Source organism: Euprymna scolopes, chromosome 19 (genome assembly GCF_053919585.1).
Source record: "Euprymna scolopes isolate OS-2025 chromosome 19, ASM5391958v1, whole genome shotgun sequence".
Taxonomy (NCBI): Eukaryota; Metazoa; Mollusca; class Cephalopoda; order Sepiida; family Sepiolidae; genus Euprymna; species Euprymna scolopes.
Window position 1 is genome coordinate 50300234 of NC_136500.1, and position 21618 is coordinate 50321851.

Genomic DNA, 21618 nt, shown 5'->3' on the forward strand with positions numbered 1-21618 from the left:
GGTAGTAAACGAAAATATTTGGTTGTTAAAGGTCAACTAAAGATACACTTGTCTGTAGAGCCCTGATTTACAGCAAAAGCAACTCGTGCGTAAACGTGCATGATTGCTACAATAAAGAAGTTGAATAAAAATACAAGTTCAATTTTTAATAAGATTCAAATTAGTTTGCAAGTTTTCCATACAGTCAATCGCCTGCTTATTTTTTCAATCAACAAAAAACTACATTGAATAGTAAAACTTTTTATGCTTATCTAAAATTCCTCTCATATACAAAAAAAAAAAAACACAAAAAAAATCTGTATGATGTTCTTATGATAGAAATAAAATATTGTACACAAAAAACTACATAAATTGATCGAGTAGTTTTATTTTTATAAAGAAAATTTTTAAGTGAATTTGAATTTTGCCAATGCCTTTACTCCTAATTTTATATTTATCTCCCTTGTTTCTTCACTGTTTTCAAAACACGAATAAACCTAGAACCCCATCCTCCAACGTAGGCCCCTACTCCCATGTCTCCTTCTCCAACGTCAGGGGTCTATGTTCCAACCTTCCAGAGGTTGAAACCCAATTACAGGAGACAAAACCAGACATATTTTTTCTAAGCGAAACTGGAATAGGGCCGACCACCTCCCTAGATGAGTTCTTAATTAATGGATACTCTAATTTAACATCTAAATCTGACCCCCAAGATCGCCATGGGCATGGAATATGTGCCTACATTAAAGATGGCTTCCCGTGTGGTAGGGATATCTCCAGAGAAGACCCTAACTTACCTTATATGTGCTTCTGGGTTGCACTTGCTTACACCACCGCATTTATATTTGCCCTCTATCGCCCCCACAACAGCGGAGTTACTATCTTTAAGAGTATATCGGAGAAAATTGACCACATCCTGTCTGCTCATCCCGCGGCTAACATTCACATTTGCGGTGACTTCAACATCCACAATGTGGAATGGCTGACCCACTCAAATAAGACTGATGATGAGGGGAGGTTCTGTCATGATTTTGCCATTGCCTATGACCTCACTCAGATTGTTCACGAGCCCACCCGTGTGCCCAATGCTACCGGTCAGTACACAAGCCTTCTAGACCTTTTTCTCTCCACTTCCCCGGAGCTATGCTCATGTACCGTTCTATCTACTCTGAGATTCTCCAACCACTCTGTTGTATCAGTTAAGATAAAAAATGAAATATAATAAGTCTACAGATGTACCTCTCGACTGTACTGTATGCCAATACTCTATGGCTAACTGGGATAGCTTCCGTACATTCATATCTGATCTCCCTCTCCACTCCATGTTTAAAAAGGATGTGTCCTCTATAGTATCAGACCTGACCGAATGGTTACTTGTTGGCATAGGCCAATTCATACTATCCAAAAAATTTCAACAAAAACCTAACAGCCAGCCATGGTTCTCCCCTGAATGTACTGCTGCCATCGCACACAGAAATCCCTTTTTCCATAGCTACCAACGTAATAGACGCACTGAGACTAAAGCTGCTTTCAGGACCGCCAGCAACCACTGTAAAAGAGTAATAAAAAATGCAAGAGAGCTATATGCTCAATCCGTTAAATCCAAAGTAGCTGAGCAGTGGCTTGGTTCCCACCAGTTCTGGCAAATAGCAAATAGGATCCTGAACAGAAGCGTGCGTTCTATCCCAACCATTATCAATGGTCCAGAGGTCATCTCGTCAGCATCCGACAAGGCCAAACTATTTGCTAAGAACTTTGCAGCAAATTCTACCCTATGCGACGAAGGCCATCAACTCCCCATATTTCCTCCTACAACACAGAACACACTAGGTAACATACAAATATCTGTGTGTGAGGTCGCCAAGCTAATCAAGAACCTTGATTCCAGTAAAGCAACTGGCCCTGACGGTATTCCAATTATAGTATTAAAAAAGCTACAACCAGAACTTGCCCCCATACTTACGAAACTGTTTAAGTGTTGCCTTAAGGAGAAGTGCTTTCCAACACCCTGGAAAACCTCATCAGTATGCCCTGTATTTAAGAATTCAGGTGATAAGTCATCTCCCTCTCAATACAGACCAATAAGTCTCCTGAGTGTCATAAGTTGCTGGAATCTATATTAAATAGAGAAGTAGTCAACCACCTCAGCAGAAATAACCTACGTGACATGCAATATGGCTTCCATTCTGCTAGATCTACAGCAGATGTGCTAACAGTTATATCAGATAGAATTAGCGAATCTCTCAACAAAGGCTTCCTTTTTCTAGGGCAATTGCTCTTGACATATCAAAGGCCTTCGATAAGGTATGGCATAAAGGCCTACTTCACAAGATTTCCAGCTACGATAGAACTGGAAATGTTTTCTATCATTAAATCATTTCTCTCTGATAGGCTCATAAGAGTAGTGGTTGATGGGCAGAAATCAGAGGCCCACAGTATTAATGCTGGAGTCCCTCAGGGGTACATCCTGGGCCCAACTCTCTTCTTGATCTACATCAATAATCTCCCAAAACACATACTTAAATCATTCGTTGACATCTATGCTGATGACATGACTGTCTATGGCAACTCATCAAAGGCCGTAAATGACAATTTTCTCTCTGATTCTCTCTCCTCAGATTTTGAGCGCTGGATTCAGTGGGGGAAGAGGTGGCTGGTTACCTTTTTAATGCATCTAAGACCAAACTCCTATCATTACATCATAAACGCTCTGATCCCCATCTGGCATCGATTGAAATGAATAGCTCTCGTCTAGGGGAGGCCTCATGTTTTGATAAGCTTCTGGGTTTGACCTTTACTCCTGATCTGAAATGGAACACGTACATCAAGTCTGTGGCCAAGGTCGCTGGGAAATGGTAGGATCCTTCTACCACTCCAGAAGATATCTCACTAATGATGCAATTCTCTATCTATATAAGAGCCAAGTACGTCCAAGGATGGAATACTGCTGCTACATCTGGGCAGGAGCTGCTAAAAACAGTCTATCCTGCTTTGACAGAGTTCAAAACAGACTTCGTAGCTTGGTGGAGGATGACCTTTTCTCTTCCCTGCAACCTCTCTTCCACAGAAGAGACGTTGCGAGTCTGTCTCTGTTTTATCGTTATTTTCATGGCAAGTGCTCGTCTGAGCTCCATTCTCTGGTACCCCCTCGCCAATCTTTCACAAAAAATACTCGACTAGCTGAAACCACCATCAATAATTTTCCCCAGTCTTTATCCGTGTCTAAATCAAAACGTAGATTCCATGAACAAAGCTTCTTTCTTAGAACTGCACAGCTGTGGGACATTCTGCCGCTTGCCTGTTCCCCCCCCCTCCGAATTCAACTTGGATGTCTTCAAGTCCAACATAAACAAATTCCTGATGAACCGCCCCCTTAAGTAGTGACACCTTATCAAATCCCCAATACTAACTATTACTACGATACTATCCCATTGATTACTGTACACACAATAACCCTTATCCCAGAGTGGCTTCTGAGCCTTGATAAGTGGTGACCCCCATGTAAAAAAAATAAATAAATAAATAAAAAAATGGCATCGCAAGTTAGTAACTTGTATTTTAGTCATAAAATTTTATTTATTTTCAAGAAACGTTGCTTAATTAGTGTCTAATAACCATTTTCCTCACATGTGCATACATTGTATAGATTTTTATTAATATTTTTTTTTCATGGGGGATTATGCACAAGCACTTTATTTATTTTTGATTTTTATGAAAAAATGAATTGTATATAAACACATTAATTACTCGAATGATTATCTTGTTTGACTGTTTAATACGAAGAATAAGCATTGTTCATTTTATCGAATTTTTGTTAGCATCTCTTAGCCGCCATTTTTGGATTTTTTTTTACATACGCACACTGTTGTAAAAAAACAAACAAACAAACAAAAAAACAACCTCGTTTTCGATGCACTTCAAGATCAGCCTTTCTGCTTTATAATCTGAGTCAATCTTTTGTTAAGGTCATTGTCAGCTTATTTATTTTTAGTTGCTTTCAAAAGAAATCCATGATTATCCTTTAATAAACATGGTGTGTGCATGTGAATCGGTATAGATATGAGATTACACTTCCATAGCAATAAGCGATCTTCAGACACAGGGTCTGAGGATCGCTTTAGGAAATAAACATCCACTCATTATAGAAAATTAATCCCATGTTTTAAATCTATGTTCTAGTCCTGATATTGAGTACTTCAAATTTTTAAAGTAACTTGATATGTATAGACAAGAAATGCCTTAAAATATACATAACAAAAATTAGATCGTGTAATCAGCAAAGGTTCATGATATCTATGAAGTAAAGAAAAGAAAATCCGACTTTACCCATTTTAACATGAATTGTTTGTAAATCAAATTGTCATCCTATCTCCTAAAATGGTACAATTTTAAATGAATATATTTTGATTTAAGGAATATTTGACTGACAATTATTTATCACGGTCAGAAGACTAAATATTTATGCCTATTATCATTTGGATTAATCGAACTATTCTCATCTTCACGTTTCAGCCAATATGATCTGTAACCTTCTTTAGGTGTATCTTGTTGAGTTATAATCGCTTGCTTCCGTTCATTTTAAAGATACAACCCCTGTCCGTTGACGAGATTTTGCATCCCTGTCCTATTTTACAAGTATTTTAATGAAAGGTGCTCCGAACTCCAATCCCTTGTACTCCCTCAATGTAAATATCTCCGACAAGTAGCAAGGTCCCACATATACACAGATTCCTAGATGCCAAAAGGCCTTCTACTCTAATAGTTTCTTCCCTCGGACTGCTAGACTTTGGAATTCCCTCAGGAGTCCCTGCTTTCCTGACTGTATGTACATGCAAAGTACAAGTGTAATGTAAACATATCTTGCTGCTCAACTCCCTACATAGTATCCCTGCAAATTATATCCAAAATAGTAAATCCCTACATCAAAGTGGCACTTTACCATATTTGGAATAAACAAGCAATATAAAATATTACACTTAGACTTTAGTAAAGTAAAGTGAATTTCTCCCTTATTTCATTGACCATTATAGCTTTTGAACAAATCACTGCATATGCTACTGTGTTCCATCAGTTACTTAAGCACATTTCTGATTCATGTTTTCAGAAAATATGCATTAGTTTTGTTATTTCAAATTCCTACTTTTTTTTTTGTCTACGGTTCAGTCAAGAGGTGGTGGCAGCCATTTTCATTCATGCTAACATCTACTTGCACACCTCTACCTCCACTGGAACGGTTTTTAATAGGCTGAATATCAATGGACCTGAGGTAATCTCGTCAACATCAGACAAAGCCAAACTCTTTGCTAAGAACTTTGCAGCTAATTCTACCCTTTGCGACCAAGGCTGCCAACCTCCAATATTTCTTCCTGTATCAAAAAACACGCTATGTGATATACAAATATCTGTACGTGATGTTGCCAAGCTAATTAAAAACCTTGATTCTGGTAAAGCAACCGGCCCTGATGGTATTCCAATTATAGTACTCAAGACTTCAACCAGAACTGGCGCCCATCCTTATAAAACTGTTTAAACGTTGCCTTAAGGAGAATTGCTTCCCATCACCCTGGAAAATCTCATCAGTATCCCCTGTATTTAAGAATTCAGGTGATCACTCATCTTGCTCTCAGTACAGGCCAATAAGTCTCCTGTGCGTCATGAGTAAGTTGCTGGAATCTGTGTTATATAGAGAAATAGTTAACCATCTCAGCAAAAATAGCCTTAGTGACACGCAATATGGTTTCCGTTCTGCTAGATCTACAGCAGATGTGCTTGCAGTTATATCTCCTAGGAATAGCAAATCTCTCAACGGAGGCTTCCTTTCTAGAGCAATTGCTCTTGACATATCAAAGGCCTTTTATAGAGTATGGCATAAAGGTTTACTTCACAAGATCTCCAGCTACGGTATAGCTGGAAATGTCTTAATTATCAAATCGTTTCTCTCTGATAGGCTCATAAGAGTAGTGGTTGATGGGCAGAAATCAGAAGTTCTCAGTATTAATCAGGGGTCCATCCTGGGCCCAACTCTCTTCCTGATCTATATTAATGATCTTCCAAATCACATCCTTACATCAAACTTTCAATTTCTTAGTCTCTCTTTAAAATTTTCAATTTCTTAGTCTCTCTTTAAAATTTTCAATTTCTTAGTCTCTCTTTAAAATTTTCAATTTCTTAGTCTCTCTTTAAAATTTTCAATTTCTTAGTCTCTCTTTAAAATTTTCAATTTCTTAGTCTCTCTTTAAAATTTTCAATTTCTTAGTCTCTCTTTAAAATTTTCAATTTCTTAGTCTCTCTTTAAAATTTTCAATTTCTTAGTCTCTCTTTAAAATTTTCAATTTCTTAGTCTCTCTTTAAAATTTTCAATTTCTTAGTCTCTCTTTAAAATTTTCAATTTCTTAGTCTCTCTTTAAAATTTTCAATTTCTTAGTCTCTCTTTAAAATTTTCAATTTCTTAGTCTCTCTTTAAAATTTTCAATTTCTTAGTCTCTCTTTAAAATTTTCAATTTCTTAGTCTCTCTTTAAAATTTTCAATTTCTTAGTCTCTCTTTAAAATTTTCAATTTCTTAGTCTCTCTTTAAAATTTTCAATTTCTTAGTCTCTCTTTAAAATTTTCAATTTCTTAGTCTCTCTTTAAAATTTTCAATTTCTTAGTCTCTCTTTAAAATTTTCAATTTCTTAGTCTCTCTTTAAAATTTTCAATTTCTTAGTCTCTATTTAAATTGAAATTGACTTTGAAACTAAACTACCTCTGGCCTCATCTTTATCTCTTTTCTCTCAACTCCATCCGTATCACTTTTTCCCAATTTTTTTCTTTGTCCTTCATGTCTACTGGCCCTTCTACTTCATCTGTTTTACAAATGTGACCAAATCAAGGAAGTCTCCTGTTCTGCTCACATCTCTGTTGGAGACCGGTAAGTATATAGAAGAAAGAAATAACTCTGTATTTAGTGAAAACAAAATGTATTAAAAAGATGAATACAACAAATAGTGTGGTTGTACGTCAGTTGATACCAACGAAAGGCATATTCTCTTAGTCTTCATAAAAAGACAAAGGATTCATGGTTATCCATAGGATGGGCATCACAAAAATCTCTCTATACTGGTCAAAACAATTTTTTTTCCTTAATCTTTTTTACAAACATAAGGATATCATCGAATGTATTATAACAAAATAAATTTTTTTAAGTGCAAATGAAAAGCAATTATTTGGGATTCTTCTAACAATAACACATTTCGTTATCTTTCAGAAGTCTTTTCGCACACGCGTTTTACTGCGATCTGCTATATAACATGTAGTTTTTAAGTCTCTCTCCTCGTCGTGTCACGCCGGCACTAGCCAGTGTTTTCTAGCCCTCATGTTCACATGTCCATCTTCTCCGGCACACACTTCTCTTCTTGACCATGTAGTGTATTATTTTCTTTTTTTTTCCTCCTATCTGTGACAGCATGTGGACACTTGTAAATTTGCATATCTGCTATAAATGCAGCTGCTGCCACTTTTCTTGTTCGTCAATGCTCTGTTACAATAAGAGTGCATTATTGTCTGTATTTTTTAGATGAGTTGTTTTCATTGATTGAGATTGTCGGACTGACTTCCTCATCTTGGTTGTTATTGTCACAACGTTTCGGCCATTTTGCCCTCCGGCCTTCGTCAGGTGAACGGTTTGTTAGGAGTCTCGAACCCAACCCTTTATTATTATTACGGGGGTACCGTGTTCGGACTCCAGCTAGGCTTAGGGACATAGTTGCTGATTCTCTGTTTTTCTTGTCTGTACCATTTATCCAGATCTACATGCCTTCCTGGAAGGGACATAGTTGCTGATTCTCTGTTTTTCAATGTTACTTTTTCACTGCCTTCGTTCAGGATTGAACTCAGCACCTTTGGATAACTGTAATCTTTGATACAACGTCTAGGACCACTCGGCCATATTTCACTAGGACAATTCTTAATTGGTTTTTGTTAATGTTAAACCTATGTTGTTATTCAAGGTTTTCTCTCTCTATCAGAGGTGACCAAATTACATTCAGCTCTATGCTTGGTTTGCTCAGTAGGTTGTTATGTCCGAGCATGTGAGCTGTTTCTTTAACTTTTCTCACTTTCCAGTGGGTCTCTCTGTTTATTATTTTTACTTTATCCCATAGGGGCGATGATCCTCCCTCTCCATCCAGACATGGTTGGCTATACCCGATTTTTCCGTCTCCCCTTTAGTTACCGCTTTTCGGTGTTCTTCCACCCTTACTTTAAGGGGGCGGCATGTTTCACCCTTGTAAACCTTTCTGCAACTGCATGGGATGGAGTATATGCAGTTTTTGGTCATGTTCTCATCCATGCGGAGCTTCACTCGTACCAGGTGTCGTCTGAGTGTTGACTCGCTTTTGAATACCGTCCTGATGTTGTAGGGGGCACATATTCTCTGAATCTTTTCGGAGATGCCTCGTATGTATGGTAGGCAGACCGTTGGAGGTTTTTGGGTTTCATTCTCCTCTCTTATACTATTAACACGTCTGGTGGATAGTATGCTATCGGGGTAGTTGTTACGACGGAGGGTATTCTTCAACCTGACCATTTCTTGGTGGTATGTAATGGTGTCACTACTTATTGTCTCTGCTCGATGTTGTAAGCAGCGTGCAATTCCATGTTTGATACTGTATGGGTGATGGGAGTTGAAGTTTAGGTATTGTCCGGTGAAGGTAGGCTTGCGATATACGGATGTCTTAAACCCATGCTCTGTGCGTGATATGAGTATATCAAGGAAGGCCAGTTGGTTATCTTTTTCTTTCTCCATTGTGAACTGTATCGATGGTCTTATTGAGTTCACATGGTCTAGGAGAGCCTGGATGTCTTCCTGATGGGGCCAGAGTATGAAGGTGTCATCAATGTATCTTAGCCACATGGTGGGCTTTAAGGGAGCTGAACCTAAGGCCATGTCTTCGAAGTATTCCATGTATATGTTCGCCATCACTGGTGATAATGGCGAGCCCATAGCTAGTCCCTCCTCTTGTCGATATAGGTCAGTACCCATTCTGAAGTAGGTTGTTTCTATGCAGAATGTCAGCATTTCCATTAAGTTTGGCAATGGTACACATGTGCGCTCTTCTATGAAGAGGTCCGCAGCTAGTTTGTCTTGAATTATTGCTAGTGCCTCACTAGTTGGGACTTTTGTGAACAGGCTAACCACATCTAGGCTTACCATTTGGTTTGTACTGATGGGTGCTCTCTTGATCAGTTCCGTGAAGTGGGCAGAATTCTTAACATGTGTTGCTGACTTACCTGCTAATGGGTTTATTATATCCACAAGGTACCTGCTCAGTGGGTGGCATGCTGAGCCTCGGCAGCTCACTATGGGTCTGAGTGGAATACCGTCTTTGTGTATCTTGGGGAGACTGTACATATGTGGTAGCTTACTGTAATGTTGGACCAGCTGTCTATATCTCATCGGAGCGATGTGTTCCTTGTTTTTCGTAAGGATTTGTAACAGCTTTCTTTCAGTTTTCAAAGTTGGGTCCTTCTCTTCTTTATTTTACCGTAGTTACCATCTGCGATTAGGCCTGCCATTTTTTCAGAGTATTCCGACATGTCCATCACCACAGTAGCATTGCCTTTGTCTGCTGGCAGAATTATTATACTGCTGTCACCCTGTAGGTTTCTTATAGCCAGCCTATCTTCCCGAGAGATGTTTGATTTAGGAGGCTTGGCTTTCTCTAGTACTTGTCTTTCCATCTTATTTCATCACCTTGGGTTGATGGGATTCTCAAGGCTATATCTTCCATGTGTGTTATGATATCTAAGAATGGAACGCGTTTGGTTATTGTTGCGAAGTTTAGACCTTTATTTAGTACTGCTTCCTCTGAGTGACTCAGTTGGCGGCTGCTGAGGTTGATGACCGCTTTCATAGTCTTTGAGCTTTCTGAGCTTCTTGATTTGGCGTCCTTTGACCTTCTCATATTCTTGTCTGTACCATTTATCCAGATCTGATTGGATTCTCACCCTGTCTTCCTCTTGGGTCACTTTGACAAGGAACGATGTTAAGGTGTTGGAGATTTTGTTCCTTAGTTTTTGTTTATTCCAGCGGGTGTGTTGGATCCTTTCTCGAACGAGGGCATGCCCTGCCCTTTCCACGACTCTACATGCCTTCCTGGAATCCACTGCTGTTTGTAATGTCAACCCTGCTGGTATGAGTTTTAAGTCTCTACATCTGTACAGGAAGGTTAGATGGTTAGCGAGTCTTGCCAGTTTCATATGACGCTTTTCTAGGTGTCGCCATTCAGTCCTAATGTCGGGTCCGTACCGATTGGATAGTAATTGTCTGTATTTTTGAGATGAGTTGTTTTCATTGATTGAGATTGTCGGACTGACTTCCTCATCTTGGTTGTTATTGTCACAACGTTTCGGCCGTTTGCCCTCCGGCCTTCGTCAGGAGTCTCGAACCCAACCCTTTATTATTATTACGGGGGTACCGTGTTCGGACTCCAGCTAGGCTTTGGGACATAGTTGCTGATTCTGTTTTTCAATGTTACTTTTTTACTGCCTTCGTTCAGAGCATGTTTCACCCTTGTAAACCTTTCTGCAACTGCATGGGATGGAGTATATGCAGTTTTTGGTCATGTTCTCATCCATGCGGGGCTTCACTCGTACCAGGTGTCGTCTGAGTGTTGACTCGCTTTTGAATACCGTCATAATAATAATAAAGGGTTGGGTTCGAGACTCCTAACAAACCGTTCACCTGACGAAGGCCGGAGGGCAAAACGGCCGAAACGTTGTGACAATAACAACCAAGATGAGGAAGTCAGTCCAACAATCTCAATCAAGAGTGCATTATGTTATGCTCTTTTGTTCAGTTTTTGTTTTTCTAAATTTTAATGGTAATTCTCTTATTCAGTTTTTGTTCTTTTAAATTCTCTGATTAATGTTGATTAAAAGGTTTTAGGGAACTCACCAAAATGAACTCGCTTTTATGTATTTTAAAATAAAGCCAACAATATTTATTATATTAATGTTTTTTTTTTCTTTTTATTTTCAGTATAACTGAATATTTAAATGGAGTTACAACATCCAAACAAGCCATGGAACCATTTTCTAACACTTCCAGGTATACTGAAAGTATGTACACATTCCATCTTGGAACTCCTATAGCCAATTCCAAATACCCCTTGTTCACTAAAGATGATGAGCCATGCAGTGATAAAGCCCATGTGCTGACCCCTAACCTGACACCTGATACCCTGTCCCCAACCAAATCCTTGGTGGATCTCCCCTCCATAAAATAAAATTAAAAAAAAAAACAAACAAATCATTAAAAAAAAATGTCTACTTCAAATGCTAGAGATGAAGTGGTTGCTGCCAGTCGAACACGTAGTGGTAGTTATAAGAAAGAAGCTGAATCCCCTTTATCTGATGATACATCTGGTCAGCATCACTTCCATAACTTGAAGTCTTCTTTCGAAGACTTATCAGAGCGGTCTCCTAAGCCACGAACACCTTGTGGGAGCAAAGTTAGCAAGTTGAAAGATATATTTAACTCTGTCAAAAAAGAGGACCAAGATGCAGGTCCCCGAGTTTCTCCGCACGAAAAATCCCCGGAAATTAAGCGTCAGAAATCCATTGAGACAGTCGTAACTCGTCAGAAAGATACCTCGCCCACAAAGACGTCTCCATTGTTGAAGGCTGCAAACCATGTCCAACGCTTCAACACCACTCGTGCCATGTTTGCCAAGCTGGAAGAAGAAAGCCGGCTGGCGAAAGAGAAGAAAGTGGTGCGAGAGAGGTCGCGCCAGGCAAGCATGGGTAGGAATCGTAGCGTTACATCACCAATCTGGTCTCCAACATCAAGTTCATCTGTAAGCCCAGAGAACCGAAAGAGGTCACCGTCACAAGACTCACTTGGCTCAGCATCTGGAGATCACATTTCGAAATTGAAACTCTCGGAAAATTGCTCCAGTTCGGATTCTAAGTTGAATTATACAAGTAAAGCGGATCTCCAGATTCGGTGTTCTCATAAGGATCAACTTTTGAATTTGAAAGACCGTAGTGAGAGTGATCCATCAGTAAAGCATGATCCATTGGATTCTCACAACAGTGATTCCGAACTGAATCTCATTCAGAAATCTAGCGAGAATGAACGTCGGAGTTCTCTCACTGGGAGCTGTCCAATGGTATTGAAGAGCCAAGATAGTACGTCAAGTGAAAAGAGTGACTTGAGCAATGTGTCCGGTGGCCTCCTTTGGAAGCGGAAACAGATGAAACGTGATATCTTACTTGATTTAGAAGTGCAACCCAACACTGATCAATACAAAATGCAGAACCTTGTTTCCGATCAGAAATCGGACAGTTCCGGAAGGCTTCTCAGTGATAATCTCGATAGTCCTGATGCCGACAGTTCTGTGGAAGATTCGAGGACGTTTTCGACACCAGATTCAACTGCAAGTTACTTAAACAGTGACAACAGCGCTGCTTGTTCCACAGAAGACATCCGGGACACTGATGGGACAGGATCTAGAATCTATCAAAATGAGATTCCGCAGTTTGCTAGTGGCGGGATCCGGAGAGAAGTTGATGGCAGCTTACCATCCCAAAATCATTGGAATAATTACGCAAATGGAAACACAGAACAAGAGTGTCCAGCAAGTGAAATTTTTGCACGGTGTACTAAATCTAGGCCTTCATCATGGAGTCGTGACACCTCAAGTGACAATGTTGGCAAAATCAATGAAGTCCCTGTCCGGCCACATAGATCATCACGGTCTTCGGACGTTTTCGAAGATGTCGACAAACTGAGCGAGGTGTCAGGTTCTGATGTTTCTTCATCGTATAGGAACAGTGTCATTGAAGTATCAACACCTCCGGAAGGAGCATCTGGCATTGGTGCTACCAACGTGACCGCTTATATTGGCAGCACGTCTAATGGCATCATGCCGATATCTGCAAAGGCATCCACCTCTGGTACTAAATCGGGCATCATCTCCCCACCAATTCCTCCACCACGAAGAAACATTCCAAGATCACCAGAGAGTTCAACCGTCACTTTCATTCCAAATACTGGTGCTCGTAACAATTCAAAATTCTCTGATCATTCGCAGGATTCTATTCGTTCACTGGATTTATTAGAATCTTCTATGGAAAATAATCGGCAACCTGTTGGAGATAAGGACACTGCCGTCATACGACTTGAAAAGACTAACTTGTACAAATTAAATGATGGCAACGTTTATGTGGAAGCCATGACCCCAGAGGAACAAGATAAACTACTTAGCCGCAGGTAAGAGTTTCTATTTATTTTTTATTAGTTTTGTTTTTTTGCGTTAAACAAATCACTAGTTTCTGAATTTTGGAGATGAGGAATGGTCATTCATATTATTTGGATTCTGTTCTCATCTTGAGTGTTATTTTCACAGTAATGTAACTTCTGACTTTCTTCAGGTGTATCTTGTTAAAGGTGGCACAAAGATTCCCAAGTTTGACAAGATACACATGAAGAAGATTAGTTTACACCAACTTAAATGTGAAAAATCACACTCAAGATAGAACAGTAGTTCAAAGAATCCAAATAATATGAAATCACTGTAGATAAGAATTTGATGATCGCTTTAGGGAAGAAACTGCAGTCACCATAGAAATTCAGTCCTGTATCTGATTGTTTAGATATGCGCTATCATCAATACGGAGTGGCTAAATCACATAAAGTAACAGTATGGTATGTATGTATATATATATATATATATATATTAGAACCTCGGAATACGATGACTCTATACGCTTTTTTTTTTTTAACTATGTTTTTCCAACCCCTGGTTATGGTATTTGCACACCCTTACGGTGTTATTTGATTATATACATGTGTAATGTATACTGTGCTGTATTTTGTTACTAATTTTTAATATGTACTGTTTAAAATTTTGCTTAGGCCCTGCCATACGGCGATTTCACCTTACGATCCCAACCGCGGAACGGATTAATGCTGTATCTCGGGTTCTACTGTATATAGTATAAAGTGAGAATATGTGTGTGTGTGAGGATACTTCTCAACCTATATACTCAACGAATTTTGGATCTACAGACTTGAAATTTAGTATATAGGTTATTCAGACACGGGGAAACTTTTTAATTGGTTTTTATCTGGAAAAAGAGGGTCACTAAGGGGTCAAAATTGAAAAATTGCTACTTAGAGGCCATCAGATTTTTATTTTTTAACGGTTTCACAAGGTTTGTAAGCATTAAACAGTGTCAAGCTGGCATAATGGTTATCGTACTTGACTCATTGTCTTTAGGTTTTAGTTTTGATCTTATCTTGAGTATTTTTATTTTATTTACAAGCAGTGAACTGTTTAGAAAAATATACTTGCATGCACATGTCTCAGTTTCTGCATGAATTAAAATATAATATTTATGCCTATTTTACGATGGAGCAATGCCTGGCGGCCTGCTAGTATATATAATATTTTTATTTAAATAGATGAATATTACATAGTCGCTACACTGAACATGGTAGTGTTTCAGACAATTAGTTGTCAGGAACCAAGTCTTCGTCAGGCGGCACAATGAAGCGTATGTACCACTAAAGGCATCTGGTTGTCAAATGGAAGAAAGGAAACCTATTTTTTCTTTATAAAAATAAAATATTAAAACCCTAAATTTAAAGGGGAGGGATGGTAGATTACGTGACATTTTAGACTCAAAATAGAAAGCGATGGGAGAAAGAAAGTGTCAAGACTTTACAGGATAGATGGCAAGAATAAAAGGAAAGAACAGGGATGGAAGAAGGACAAAGGGTCAGCATGATTGCATTATTTTAAGGAATGGAGGGGGGGGGTGAAAACATTTGAAATCATCTTAGATTAAGTTTGAAGTTGTGTCAAAAGCATGGGTATTGTCTGGCATAGATGAAACATAAAGAAGGAAGAGGTTGGCGCAAGTGGGGTGGGGGTGGGGTAAAGACAAATTAGCACATAGGGTTTCCAGTCACGCATATACACACATACTTATATGCGTATAAGCAACCCAGTTGGACACACGACACATGCACATATGTACATAAATAATTAATACAAACATTATATACCCTGTGTTTGAACATTTAATGACTTGATGTAAATTTTTTATCTTCATTAATATTTTTTTGTAAATTAATGCTCTATCTAGAATATTTTTCTTACAATGGGATCTAGTAGAAAATATATTTTATTCATATATATGCGAAGCTCGCGATTTGTTTACAAACAAACGTTTGAGCCCTCTACGAGTAGCGGACGAATGTTTATTTAAATAATCGTTCGGACAGGTTAATTTCGGCCACCGATTCCGTAGTCAATGGGGTAGGACTGCCGACTGTCATCACGACGGTTCTAGGTTCGATCCTCGGCTTGGGAGAGGTGTTAGTCTAGCGGCACTGATGAGTTGTGATACAACGAAACAGGTCTGTATGTCGATGACTAAAATATATTTTATAAAAGCTCCCCTCTTTGGTAGAGCACTCTCGTAAATTATCTTACTCGCTACTTAATTTAGCTGAAATAATGCGAAGCTCGCGATTTGTTTACAAACAAACGTTTGAGCCCTCTACGAGTAGCGGACGAATGTTTATTTAAATAATCGTTCGGACAGGTTAATTTCGGCCACCGATTCCGTAGTCAATGGGGTAGGACTGCCGACTGTCATCACGACGGTTCTAGGTTCGATCCTCGGCTTGGGAGAGGTGTTAGTCTAGCGGCACTGATGAGTTGTGATACAACGAAACAGGTCTGTATGTCGATGACTAAAATATATTTTATAAAAGCTCCCCTCTTTGGTAGAACACTCTCGTAAATTATCTTACTCGCTACTTAATTTAGCTGAAATAATGCAAAGCTCGCGATTTGTTTACAAACAAACGTTTGAGCCCTCTACGAGTAGCGGACGAATGTTTATTTAAATAATCGTTCGGACAGGTTAATTTCGGCCACCGATTCCGTAGTCAATGGGGTAGGACTGCCGACTGTCATCACGACGGTTCTAGGTTCGATCCTCGGCTTGGGAGAGGTGTTAGTCTAGCGGCACTGATGAGTTGTGATACAACGAAACAGGTCTGTATGTCGATGACTAAAATATATTTTATAAAAGCTCCCCTCTTTGGTAGAGCACTCTCGTAAATTATCTTACTCGCTACTTAATTTAGCTGAAATAATGCGAAGCTCGCGATTTGTTTACAAACAAACGTTTGAGCCCTCTACGAGTAGCGGACGAATGTTTATTTAAATAATCGTTCGGACAGGTTAATTTCGGCCACCGATTCCGTAGTCAATGGGGTAGGACTGCCGACTGTCATCACGACGGTTCTAGGTTCGATCCTCGGCTTGGGAGAGGTGTTAGTCTAGCGGCACTGATGAGTTGTGATACAACGAAACAGGTCTGTATGTCGATGACTAAAATATATTTTATAAAAGCTCCCCTCTTTGGTAGAGCACTCTCGTAAATTATCTTACTCGCTACTTAATTTAGCTGAAATAATGCGAAGCTCGCGATTTGTTTACAAACAAACGTTTGAGCCCTCTACGAGTAGCGGACGAATGTTTATTTAAATAATCGTTCGGACAGGTTAATTTCGGCCACCGATTCCGTAGTCAATGGGGTAGGACTGCCGACTGTCATCACGACGGTTCTAGGTTCGATCCTCGGCTTGGGAGAGGTGTTAGTCTAGCGGCACTGATGAGTTGTGATACAACGAAACAGGTCTGTATGTCGATGACTAAAATATATTTTATAAAAGCTCCCCTCTTTGGTAGAGCACTCTCGTAAATTATCTTACTCGCTACTTAATTTAGCTGAAATAATGCGAAGCTCGCGATTTGTTTACAAACAAACGTTTGAGCCCTCTACGAGTAGCGGACGAATGTTTATTTAAATAATCGTTCGGACAGGTTAATTTCGGCCACCGATTCCGTAGTCAATGGGGTAGGACTGCCGACTGTCATCACGACGGTTCTAGGTTCGATCCTCGGCTTGGGAGAGGTGTTAGTCTAGCGGCACTGATGAGTTGTGATACAACGAAACAGGTCTGTATGTCGATGACTAAAATATATTTTATAAAAGCTCCCCTCTTTGGTAGAGCACTCTCGTAAATTATCTTACTCGCTACTTAATTTAGCTGAAATAATGCGAAGCTCGCGATTTGTTTACAAACAAACGTTTGAGCCCTCTACGAGTAGCGGACGAATGTTTATTTAAATAATCGTTCGGACAGGTTAATTTCGGCCACCGATTCCGTAGTCAATGGGGTAGGACTGCCGACTGTCATCACGACGGTTCTAGGTTCGATCCTCGGCTTGGGAGAGGTGTTAGTCTAGCGGCACTGATGAGTTGTGATACAACGAAACAGGTCTGTATGTCGATGACTAAAATATATTTTATAAAAGCTCCCCTCTTTGGTAGAGCACTCTCGTAAATTATCTTACTCGCTACTTAATTTAGCTGAAATAATGCGAAGCTCGCGATTTGTTTACAAACAAACGTTTGAGCCCTCTACGAGTAGCGGACGAATGTTTATTTAAATAATCGTTCGGACAGGTTAATTTCGGCCACCGATTCCGTAGTCAATGGGGTAGGACTGCCGACTGTCATCACGACGGTTCTAGGTTCGATCCTCGGCTTGGGAGAGGTGTTAGTCTAGCGGCACTGATGAGTTGTGATACAACGAAACAGGTCTGTATGTCGATGACTAAAATATATTTTATAAAAGCTCCCCTCTTTGGTAGAGCACTCTCGTAAATTATCTTACTCGCTACTTAATTTAGCTGAAATAATGCGAAGCTCGCGATTTGTTTACAAACAAACGTTTGAGCCCTCTACGAGTAGCGGACGAATGTTTATTTAAATAATCGTTCGGACAGGTTAATTTCGGCCACCGATTCCGTAGTCAATGGGGTAGGACTGCCGACTGTCATCACGACGGTTCTAGGTTCGATCCTCGGCTTGGGAGAGGTGTTAGTCTAGCGGCACTGATGAGTTGTGATACAACGAAACAGGTCTGTATGTCGATGACTAAAATATATTTTATAAAAGCTCCCCTCTTTGGTAGAACACTCTCGTAAATTATCTTACTCGCTACTTAATTTAGCTGAAATAATGCGAAGCTCGCGATTTGTTTACAAACAAACGTTTGAGCCCTCTACGAGTAGCGGACGAATGTTTATTTAAATAATCGTTCGGACAGGTTAATTTCGGCCACCGATTCCGTAGTCAATGGGGTAGGACTGCCGACTGTCATCACGACGGTTCTAGGTTCGATCCTCGGCTTGGGAGAGGTGTTAGTCTAGCGGCACTGATGAGTTGTGATACAACGAAACAGGTCTGTATGTCGATGACTAAAATATATTTTATAAAAGCTCCCCTCTTTGGTAGAGCACTCTCGTAAATTATCTTACTCGCTACTTAATTTAGCTGAAATAATGCGAAGCTCGCGATTTGTTTACAAACAAACGTTTGAGCCCTCTACGAGTAGCGGACGAATGTTTATTTAAATAATCGTTCGGACAGGTTAATTTCGGCCACCGATTCCGTAGTCAATGGGGTAGGACTGCCGACTGTCATCACGACGGTTCTAGGTTCGATCCTCGGCTTGGGAGAGGTGTTAGTCTAGCGGCACTGATGAGTTGTGATACAACGAAACAGGTCTGTATGTCGATGACTAAAATATATTTTATAAAAGCTCCCCTCTTTGGTAGAGCACTCTCGTAAATTATCTTACTCGCTACTTAATTTAGCTGAAATAATGCGAAGCTCGCGATTTGTTTACAAACAAACGTTTGAGCCCTCTACGAGTAGCGGACGAATGTTTATTTAAATAATCGTTCGGACAGGTTAATTTCGGCCACCGATTCCGTAGTCAATGGGGTAGGACTGCCGACTGTCATCACGACGGTTCTAGGTTCGATCCTCGGCTTGGGAGAGGTGTTAGTCTAGCGGCACTGATGAGTTGTGATACAACGAAACAGGTCTGTATGTCGATGACTAAAATATATTTTATAAAAGCTCCCCTCTTTGGTAGAGCACTCTCGTAAATTATCTTACTCGCTACTTAATTTAGCTGAAATAATGCGAAGCTCGCGATTTGTTTACAAACAAACGTTTGAGCCCTCTACGAGTAGCGGACGAATGTTTATTTAAATAATCGTTCGGACAGGTTAATTTCGGCCACCGATTCCGTAGTCAATGGGGTAGGACTGCCGACTGTCATCACGACGGTTCTAGGTTCGATCCTCGGCTTGGGAGAGGTGTTAGTCTAGCGGCACTGATGAGTTGTGATACAACGAAACAGGTCTGTATGTCGATGACTAAAATATATTTTATAAAAGCTCCCCTCTTTGGTAGAGCACTCTCGTAAATTATCTTACTCGCTACTTAATTTAGCTGAAATAATGCGAAGCTCGCGATTTGTTTACAAACAAACGTTTGAGCCCTCTACGAGTAGCGGACGAATGTTTATTTAAATAATCGTTCGGACAGGTTAATTTCGGCCACCGATTCCGTAGTCAATGGGGTAGGACTGCCGACTGTCATCACGACGGTTCTAGGTTCGATCCTCGGCTTGGGAGAGGTGTTAGTCTAGCGGCACTGATGAGTTGTGATACAACGAAACAGGTCTGTATGTCGATGACTAAAATATATTTTATAAAAGCTCCCCTCTTTGGTAGAGCACTCTCGTAAATTATCTTACTCGCTACTTAATTTAGCTGAAATAATGCGAAGCTCGCGATTTGTTTACAAACAAACGTTTGAGCCCTCTACGAGTAGCGGACGAATGTTTATTTAAATAATCGTTCGGACAGGTTAATTTCGGCCACCGATTCCGTAGTCAATGGGGTAGGACTGCCGACTGTCATCACGACGGTTCTAGGTTCGATCCTCGGCTTGGGAGAGGTGTTAGTCTAGCGGCACTGATGAGTTGTGATACAACGAAACAGGTCTGTATGTCGATGACTAAAATATATTTTATAAAAGCTCCCCTCTTTGGTAGAGCACTCTCGTAAATTATCTTACTCGCTACTTAATTTAGCTGAAATAATGCGAAGCTCGCGATTTGTTTACAAACAAACGTTTGAGCCCTCTACGAGTAGCGGACGAATGTTTATTTAAATAATCGTTCGGACAGGTTAATTTCGGCCACCGATTCCGTAGTCAATGGGGTAGGACTGCCGACTGTCATCACGACGGTTCTAGGTTCGATCCTCGGCTTGGGAGAGGTGTTAGTCTAGCGGCACTGATGAGTTGTGATACAACGAAACAGGTCTGTATGTCGATGACTAAAATATATTTTATAAAAGCTCCCCTCTTTGGTAGAGCACTCTCGTAAATTATCTTACTCGCTACTTAATTTAGCTGAAATAATGCGAAGCTCGCGATTTGTTTACAAACAAACGTTTGAGCCCTCTACGAGTAGCGGACGAATGTTTATTTAAATAATCGTTCGGACAGGTTAATTTCGGCCACCGATTCCGTAGTCAATGGGGTAGGACTGCCGACTGTCATCACGACGGTTCTAGGTTCGATCCTCGGCTTGGGAGAGGTGTTAGTCTAGCGGCACTGATGAGTTGTGATACAACGAAACAGGTCTGTATGTCGATGACTAAAATATATTTTATAAAAGCTCCCCTCTTTGGTAGAGCACTCTCGTAAATTATCTTACTCGCTACTTAATTTAGCTGAAATAATGCGAAGCTCGCGATTTGTTTACAAACAAACGTTTGAGCCCTCTACGAGTAGCGGACGAATGTTTATTTAAATAATCGTTCGGACAGGTTAATTTCGGCCACCGATTCCGTAGTCAATGGGGTAGGACTGCCGACTGTCATCACGACGGTTCTAGGTTCGATCCTCGGCTTGGGAGAGGTGTTAGTCTAGCGGCACTGATGAGTTGTGATACAACGAAACAGGTCTGTATGTCGATGACTAAAATATATTTTATAAAAGCTCCCCTCTTTGGTAGAACACTCTCGTAAATTATCTTACTCGCTACTTAATTTAGCTGAAATAATGCGAAGCTCGCGATTTGTTTACAAACAAACGTTTGAGCCCTCTACGAGTAGCGGACGAATGTTTATTTAAATAATCGTTCGGACAGGTTAATTTCGGCCACCGATTCCGTAGTCAATGGGGTAGGACTGCCGACTGTCATCACGACGGTTCTAGGTTCGATCCTCGGCTTGGGAGAGGTGTTAGTCTAGCGGCACTGATGAGTTGTGATACAACGAAACAGGTCTGTATGTCGATGACTAAAATATATTTTATAAAAGCTCCCCTCTTTGGTAGAGCACTCTCGTAAATTATCTTACTCGCTACTTAATTTAGCTGAAATAATGCGAAGCTCGCGATTTGTTTACAAACAAACGTTTGAGCCCTCTACGAGTAGCGGACGAATGTTTATTTAAATAATCGTTCGGACAGGTTAATTTCGGCCACCGATTCCGTAGTCAATGGGGTAGGACTGCCGACTGTCATCACGACGGTTCTAGGTTCGATCCTCGGCTTGGGAGAGGTGTTAGTCTAGCGGCACTGATGAGTTGTGATACAACGAAACAGGTCTGTATGTCGATGACTAAAATATATTTTATAAAAGCTCCCCTCTTTGGTAGAGCACTCTCGTAAATTATCTTACTCGCTACTTAATTTAGCTG

At 40.1% G+C, this 21618-nt stretch overlaps 1 protein-coding gene across 26 annotated transcripts in view; it reads left to right on the forward strand.

Moving 5' to 3' along the window:
• LOC145303571 (uncharacterized) overlaps positions 1-21618 on the forward strand; it is a 612784-nt gene that overhangs the window by 237223 nt on the left and 353943 nt on the right. For all 26 annotated transcript variants that reach the window (XM_080145085.1, XM_080145093.1, XM_080145097.1 and 23 more), the window contains exon 3: positions 10998-13232. In XM_080145085.1, the coding sequence (XP_080001211.1) occupies positions 11281-13232 (1952 nt within the window). In that variant the 5' untranslated portion in view covers positions 10998-11280. The remainder of the gene's footprint in view (positions 1-10997; positions 13233-21618) is intronic.